The 7923-nt window shown below is 61.3% G+C and overlaps 1 protein-coding gene across 7 annotated transcripts in view; it reads right to left on the minus strand.

Moving 5' to 3' along the window:
* Positions 1-1712: 1712 nt before the first annotated feature.
* The window catches only part of GGT5 (gamma-glutamyltransferase 5), a 15926-nt gene continuing 9715 nt past the window's right edge, over positions 1713-7923 (minus strand). For 2 of the 7 annotated variants that reach the window (XM_024763655.1, XM_024763656.1), the window contains exons 5-13: positions 7570-7727; positions 6906-7052; positions 5936-6072; positions 5414-5604; positions 4910-5016; positions 4651-4769; positions 4406-4516; positions 3378-3456; positions 1713-2155 (exon numbers count right to left, since the gene is read on the minus strand). In XM_024763655.1, the coding sequence (XP_024619423.1) occupies positions 1770-2155; positions 3378-3456; positions 4406-4516; positions 4651-4769; positions 4910-5016; positions 5414-5604; positions 5936-6072; positions 6906-7052; positions 7570-7727 (1435 nt within the window). In that variant the 3' untranslated portion in view covers positions 1713-1769. Of the gene's footprint in view, positions 3246-3356; positions 3457-4343; positions 4517-4650; positions 4770-4909; positions 5017-5413; positions 5605-5935; positions 6073-6905; positions 7053-7569; positions 7728-7923 lie in introns of all 7 variants that reach the window. The other 5 variants (XM_024763658.1, XM_024763657.1, XM_024763660.1 and 2 more) reach the window with 5 other exon arrangements.

Genomic DNA, 7923 nt, shown 5'->3' on the forward strand with positions numbered 1-7923 from the left:
TTTACACGTCCTTCATTTTTACTAATTGGCTAGCTAATAGCTTATGTATCTTTTTCAGAGATCTGTTCTTGACTTCAAGTTTATCAATTTCTGCTTCAGTTGTTACTAAATTCTTCCTCTTGCCTTCCTTACTGTTCTGGTTGTTCTTTTACTAACTTGGTATGTTAGATATTTTATTTTGATTATTATTAATGTAACTATTTAAGGCAATATATTTTCCTCTGAGCCCTGCTTTAGCTATATTCTGTGGGGGCTGATCTGTATCGATGTGAATGTTATTTTGAAGATACCGCTTTGATTTCCTCTGTGTAACAAGATGTTTAAAGAGGCTGTAAGAGTCGCTAACTGGGCTGGGAATGCATCTTGGTTGGCATTACTTGTGGTCCAAGAGGGATGTGGGCAGGGGCCTGGCAAGTAACCTAGGGTGGGATGAGCAGGGAGCAAGAGGAATGGGCTTCCTCCAGGGGCCCCCAGGAGCCAAGGAGGGCTCTGTGTGGCCTCATGGCAGGATCAGGTATGCATTTTCCAAGGCTCATCGCTGTCACGAGCAGGGAGTGGATTGAGGCTGTGGCAGCGGCAAGGAGGCAGAAAGGGACGAAGGGATGGAACCAAGGCCAAGCCACGCATATGGAGGGAGAGGACTGGGTGACTATCATGGAGGGGGGAGAGGGGGCACCAGAGAACTTCCGGCTGCCTCAGAGCTGGCTTCTGGTTGGGTGTATTGAGTCCGAGGCGCCTGTGGATCCCAGGTGCTCTGGAGGTGGGAGGTGGGCGGGTGAGTGGGTATGTGGGTCTGATGGTCCAGAAACCTGGGCTAGAGCCTGGGCGGGGACCCATCAGTTCACAAGTGGTAACTGAGGCTCCAGGGGATGGTGAGGGTCCCAGGGAGGGCAGAGGGTGAGTCAGAAGTGCAGGGACACCGTTCTCATGCTCTGGGGATGCAGCTGGGAGGCGCTGCGGCGAGGGTGTCTGTTGTCTAAAGGCCCTCAGCGTTGTGTAGTGCTCTTTCCCAGCGGGTACAGGAACAACACCCAACCCGTCCTGTGCGGCTAAACTCCAGGCAGAATGGGAGGTGATGGATCTGGAGTGGCGCCCTTCCGGGCGGAGGTACACCCCTGGGGGATGTTTGGGGTGAAACAGGAACTCCCAATGCTCCCAGGACTCGGCATGGGGCAGGACCCCCCCAGGGAGGGTGGCGCACTCAGGAGCTGGCAGAGCCATCCACGGTGGCTGGGGGCTCGTGGGTCTCAATCGGGGGTGGTTGGGTGACTGGCTGTGGGGGTGGGGTGACACTGCACCTAGCAAGGGGAGGCCAGGGATGCTGCTCCACCGCCTACAGTGCGTGGACAGCACCCCCGCGAAGAATGACTCACCCAAAACATCAACAGTGCTGAGGGTGAGAACATGCTGGAGTTGGGGGCTGGGGAGGGCTTAGGTCTCGCTTCATCCAGCCTTTTCCTGGCACGGAGGACAAGCTCCAGGACGGGCCTGGGCCAAGGGCCCCCAGGAGCCAGGGACAGGTGCCCCCAGGCCACACCCCTGCCTTCCTCCCAACGGCGTGTGCGGAGCCCCAGCAAGTGTCCAGGGGTGGCCTGGAGAAGGCCCAGCCCGTGTCTGGTTTCCCTGGCTCCGTGGTGGTGTGTGTGGAGGGCTGCAGCTCACTGCACGTGCTTTCTGAAGGTCCCCTCCCCACCTCGACCCTGAATCAGGCGTGGTGCAGCCTTTTCTTTAATCTTGGACTGCAAGATACACAGGTGGGGAATGGGGCTTCAGGGAGCGGGGGCACAGTCCTGGGTGAGAGGCCTGGGGAGGTTGGAGGGGTCAGGGCAGGGCCACAGGGGCTCTGGGAGGGCAGGGCTCGGCCCCCACAGCCATCCGTCTGCTGGGCTGTCCCCACCTCTTGAAGCCCCAGGCTGACCGTCCAGCCAAGGGGTCCAGATTCTGCCGGGCCAGGCTAGCCTGGACGTGAGCTGGGTGGGATCCCAGCTCTGGGGAGGGAGCAACCTCTTTAGTAGCCTGAAGGCTCCCCACCCTTCCTGGGGTCCGCTGCGGCGTGCACGCAGGCCCCGTCCTGGGACACGGCCTGGACCACGTTCAGGAAAACGGGCCTCTCGGTCTGGTTCTGGCCCCGGTCCTGGAGCCCCTTCTTCACCTCCTGGAGAGGAGAGAAGGCTGGTCATGGAGGGGCTGGGACCCGGGCAGGGAGCTGAGGACCCTGGCCGAGGAGGCGGGACTGGCAGGGGCGGTCGGGAGAGGACAGAGGGGCGCTGGACGCAGCCTTGTCTGCAGGCATGGAGTCCACGGCCTCCCACTCCAAAGGCCCCAGAGGAGAAGCCTGGGCTCCAGGGGATATGATAGGAGGACATCGCCTGGACTAGAAGGAAGCTGAGATGCAGGTTCACTTCTGTCCTGCATCAAGGACAGGGGCCTCAGCGTGACAACCAAGGAGTCCGAGGGCTTCTGTGGAGAAGATGGCTTTCAACGTTTTGAGGACCTCGAAAGCAAAGTCTCCTAGAAGGCAGAGCTTGGGCCCTTTGGAGTCCCAGGTCACCCATACATAAGAAAGGCCCAACTCAACATCTGGCTCCTGCCCTGGACAGGAGGAATGGCCCTGGTGCCAGCATTGTTGGCAGCTTAGGACCTGCCATCTCAACACCAGCATGAGAAGACGGGGATCCCAGACTCTCCAGGGCCCCGCCCCGCTGGTGAAGGAGTCAGCTAGAGGCTTCTGAACACCCATGAGTCCAAGGACATGGACCCCAGGCCACAGGCACCAGCGGTCCCCAAGGGTGAGGCGCTGCGAGCACGGGCTGTAAAGGCTCAGGTCTGAGACGGTGAGTGTGTGGAACTGGAGGGCGTCAGGGCCCAGGTGTTGGTGTCTGAGCGCCCGAGTACCTTGCCTTGGGGCCCGGTCCCCACACTTGCCAGTCTGTGACTCTTCACACAGATCCTGGCACGTGGAGACCTGTGTTACTCGGGCCCCACATTCCCACTTAAGGCCACGGACCCCCGCCCACCAGGGCCCTCAGTTCCAGGTGCCCTGCAGTCCCCAGGACCAGGGCCTCCAGGACCTGAGCCACGGGTACGGCGAGGTCTCCAGGCGCTATGGCCTTGGGTGTATCTCTGCCTGACGTGCTAATTACCTAGTGTCCTTAGGTTGGAAGGCCCAGCTCCTCACAGCCACAGCAGGACCTGTGGTCCTCGGAGACTATTCTTTAGCGTCGTAGTGGCCAAACTCCAAGGCCCTGAGGAACAAGGACCCTCCTGGCCTCAGGCCTGGGCCTTGGCTCTGAGGGCCCTTGGAGACTCAAGGTCTCCACCCAGTGCCTCAGATGTTCTCCACGGGAGGTCCTGACCTGTGTGGCCAACACTCTAACCTTCCAGGGAGCTGAGGGCCGTGGGCTCGGGGTTCTCTGGATTCCAGGCTGTCAGGTCCAAATTCTCAGAGTTGAGGTCCTTGGAGAATGGTGTTCACAGAGTAAAGACCTTCAGTCAAGGTCAAGGAGAAGGGCCTAAGAGGATGAGTCCTGGGAGAGCATCAAGTCCTCCTGCCACGGGGAGGACCTTGCACAGGGAGGGAGGGAGGGAGGCAGGCTGGGAGGGAGGGCCTCGGACTCTGAGAGTCTGGGCCTGACGGGCTGAGGTCCTTAGTCTCCAGGCCCAAAGACCAACGTTCTCAGGACTACACACCCCCTTGGACTCAAGGCCCCTCACTCTGTGGTCCTCAAAATTCCAAGGGCCCTGGGAGGTGGCTTTGAGACCAGAGAAGCTCATAACAGGAAAGGCAGCTTTGATGACCTTGAACCCCAGCTGCTTGAGTGGACCCTGGGCATGAAGTTTGGAGTCTTGAAAAGCTGCTAGTCCTTTAAAGTGGGTCCTAGTGAGGGCATCTGCCAGCCCAGAGACCTTCCAAGGAGGCCAGCCATCTGCCCAGGAGGAGGGGAGGGGCTGGGAGTCCCACAAGAGAATTCAGCTCCTGGGCCTGCTTGTGTGGGGAAGCAAGAACCCAATGCCATGGAGGGAAATCCCTCTGCAGACTCCCAGGAATAATAGACTCCTTTAGAACTAGACCCGCAGATAAAAGCTGCAGATCGCACAAGGAAGCAGATCACCACGAGGGAGAGTCTGAGAGGCCTCAGACGGGGAAAGTAGCTTCCGGATAGAATGGCCCAGAAAGAGCAGGGACCAAGGTGCAGGGGAGCTCGTTCTGGGAGTCGTGTGAACAACACCCTGTCCCCTGCCGTGGAGACCAGCTGCCTGTTGCCTCCCCCACGGAGCTTCTCAACTCCTGGTGGCCCCCAAAGCCAAAGTGCACCGGGCACACTCAAAAGCTGAGGCCCCACCTTGGGCTCTGAAGGCAAGCGCCGAGGCGTCTGTCTAGCGGTCTCTTGGCCCACGGCCTCACCTGGCTGAAGTTGGGCTCGTACTCTACCCGGCCCTTGCTGTCCACGTGCAGGATGGGGGCTGCAATGGCAGCTTGCAGGTCAAGGCCCAGCCACAGCTTGTTCATGATGGCCTGTTTGGGGAGAGAAGGATGCAGGCAGGGAGGGAGGGAGGGGCACCAGCCACCCTCCCCAACCCCTCCCAGGACATGAGGACAACAGGGTCGCCCAGCAAGGGCACGTTCCATCCAGGAGCCCCCAGACTCACCTGGGCCACAGCAGAGATGATGAGCTCCCCGCCAGCCCCGCCGATCACCAGCTTCGACCCCTGGGCTGCGTTGACCAAGATGGAGGGGACCATGGATGAAGGGGGTCGCTCACCTGGAACTGGAGGCCGGACGGGTATCAGTGCAGCCTCGCTTCCGAGGCAGCGCCCCCCCGGGGCCACCCCCTCCATCCCTGTCTCTGTGCTGGGCCTGCCCGGCCTCCCTGCCTTCCCTCCTCTCGCCCCGGGGCATTGTGCTCACCAGGAGGGGGGGTGACTCCGGAGCCCCGCCGGTGCCTCCAGCACAGGTCCAGGAGCTCGTTGTTGAGGAGGATGCCCGTGCGCGGTGAGTACACCATGGCTCCAAAGCTGTGGACAGAGGCAGAGCTGGGCGCAGGCCGTGGGCTCCCGACACACATGGGCTGCACCCCAGCGCTCCAGAAGCTCCTCGTTTTAGCAGCTGTCCTCCAGCATCCTGGAACTGCTCTTCCCTCCCTGGCCCTGCCCCCAAAGATCCACCTTGTCCCCCACCACGGCATCCTCCTGGTTGTAAGGCCCGTCCTCATCCTGGCCCAGGGCCACCCCATCAGCAGCCTTTTCGGCCAGAGGTGTCAGGGTGTAGGACCCTTTTGACACAGGAGAGGGGAAAACAAGGTACCGCTCGATGGACACAGCCAGGGAGGTGCTGGGAGGCCAGGCTGGGGGTGGAGGGCTGAGGTCTAGGGAGTGGAGTGGGGCCTGCCTGCCTGCCCCCGGCCCCACGTACGGCGTATTGATGGTGCTGGTGGCAGACACAGCACTGCCATCCTCCCCCAGCACGGACACGTGGGCCGTGCCCATCCTATGGCTCCAGGTCTCGGCCAGGCTGTAGTGGCTGAGCTGGTGGTCACCCCGGGTGTCGATCTGCTGGTGGATGTGCTGGGCCAGAGCCTCCCCCAGCAGGTCCTGGGAGGCGTTCTGGGGTGGGCAGACAGGTGACAGGGTCAGTGAGAGGCCAGGTGGAGTCACAGAGCAGAAGGTCCCCTAAGGGTGTCAGAGATGCAGCGCCACCACTGCCCTCCCGTACCTGCCCCTCCAGGGCTCCCTTCAGTCCCCAGACTGCTGTACCCTCCCTGCTCTGGCCCACTGCCAGGCCATCTGGTTCTAGAACCAACCATGTACACATCCCGCCAGCCTCACCCGCCAGGCTCTCAGGGTCTGTGGATGGAGCACCCGTTGGCCTGACCCACCCTTCATGCTGAGCCCTGGGGCAGGGAAGGGGGCTCTCCACCAGCTCAGGGCACCTCACCTGGACCTCCGGGTGGCTTCGAGGGTCCCACAGCCGCCACCTCTGCCCCCTAGCAAACTTGAGCGTCTCCACGAGGTGATGGTACAAGTTCACCCTCCCCTCGGGCCTGGCCACTGACTCCGCGGAAAAGTTGAACCCTGGGGAGGGGGTGGGCGCAGGTGGGGGTCATCCTGTGTAGTGGGTTGAGAAAGGTTTGTCCATGTCCTAATTCTCAGAACCTGTGAATACCTTATATGGAAAAAGAGTGAATATTACCTTGTATGGCAAATGTGTGATTAAATTAAGGATCTTGAGAGGAGCGGATTATCCGGGTGGGCGCTAAATGTAATCACATATATCCTTATAAAACAGACACAGAGAAGAGGGAGGCTGAAATTGCAGGGATGCAGCCACAAGCCTAGGATTGCTGGCAGACGCCAGAGCTGGAAGAGGCAAAGAACAGATTCTCCCCCAGGCCCCCCCAGAAGGAATGTGGCCCTGCAGGCACCCTGATTTTGAACTTCTGGGCTCCAGAACTATGAGAGAATAAATTTCTGTTGTCTGAGCCACCAGGTTTTGGTAATTTGTGATACTTTGTTACGGCAGCCACAGGCAGCCCCATCTCTGGACGCTGCCAGGATGCCTCCCGCACCCCACAACCCCCTTGCAGGCTGCAGTAGGCTGGGCCTCAGCCCTAGCTGCACACACTGGACCGGCAGCTCACCACCTGCAGAGCCACTGCACCTGTGCCCTGCGCCGGGGTCACCTGGGAGCACTTAGTGGGTAGATGACGGCAGACTCTTCAGCAGAGCCCAGGCATGGGCCACACCGGAGGCCAGCTCTAGAACGCACCATCCTGGCCCACTCCTCAGCCCCGTCTTCAGCATCTGAGGAGGGGGCTGAGCTGGAGGAGGCAGTGGCTACCCAGAGCCTGGCTGGGCCTGGAATTCAGTTCACGGGCGCTGGACCCCCTGGCTCCTGGGGGCCTCACCTTTGAGCACATTGAGGACAAAGCTGAGAATCGCGCCCCCTGCAGGCGGTGGCGGTGAGTACAGGGTGTAGTCCCCCAGGGGCACCTCCAGGGCGTCCACCACCTCAGGCCGGAATGATGCCAGGTCCTGCGGGGTCAGCCGGCTCCCTGGGGTGAGACAGAGGACTCCATGTACAGACGGGGAAACGAGGTGCAGAGTGTCAGCCAGGGACCTTGGTTTACACAGTGGGGGCCCCCTCGTTCCCTAGTCTTCTAGGCTCAGAGGGGTGGTGCTGGGCCTGTGGGCAGTGGCCTCAGGGCTGGGGGATGGGTGGACAGAGGCCAGGGACGGGCAGGTTGGAGGGGAGAGTGGGAGAAGGTGGGGGAGGCAAGCTGGCCTCTGAGAGACTCAGGGTGGCCAACTCCAGGCCCAGGAGCACCCCTGCAGCCACCGATAGCTCCCGTCTCGTGGCCCTAACCCTCAGGGTCCTGCTCCTCGGGGGCTTTGACTGCAAGGCCCCTGAGACCAGCAGTGGGCATGACTTGGGCAACGACCTCTCCAAGCCCTGGGAGCAGCTGGCCCCTCTCAGGGCGAGGGGAGGGGAGGGCCGGACCCACCCTCAGCCCTGGCGCCCAGACCCCTCTTTCTCTGGCGGAACGGGGCTGTGGGGCCTCACGTGCTGACCTTCCTTGGCAACGTCCTCCAGCAACATCTGGCCCAGCCTCCCTGTGTAGAGGGCCTCTGCACCTTCCGCAGCCACGGTCTCCAGGGTGGCGGCCAGCGCGGGCCACGGGAGTGGGTCATGAGGACTCAGGGGTTCTGTCCCATTGAAGAAGAGCTGCCTGGGGGGTGGGGGGCAGCCTCAGGGTGAGGCCAGGTCCTGGAGGGCAGCCACACTTCTGGAGGGACCCTACAGGGAGGGAGTCCTGGTCCGGAGTCCTGAGGGGCTGTGGTGGACATGGGGGCAGATTCTCCAGGATTGGGTGGGGCTGACACCCCTCATGTCTCTCATCACCCAGGCCCAGGGAGGACACGCCT

Source organism: Neophocaena asiaeorientalis, unplaced genomic scaffold (assembly GCF_003031525.2).
Source record: "Neophocaena asiaeorientalis asiaeorientalis breed wild unplaced genomic scaffold, Neophocaena_asiaeorientalis_V1.1 scaffold110, whole genome shotgun sequence".
Lineage (NCBI taxonomy): Eukaryota > Metazoa > Chordata > Mammalia > Artiodactyla > Phocoenidae > Neophocaena > Neophocaena asiaeorientalis.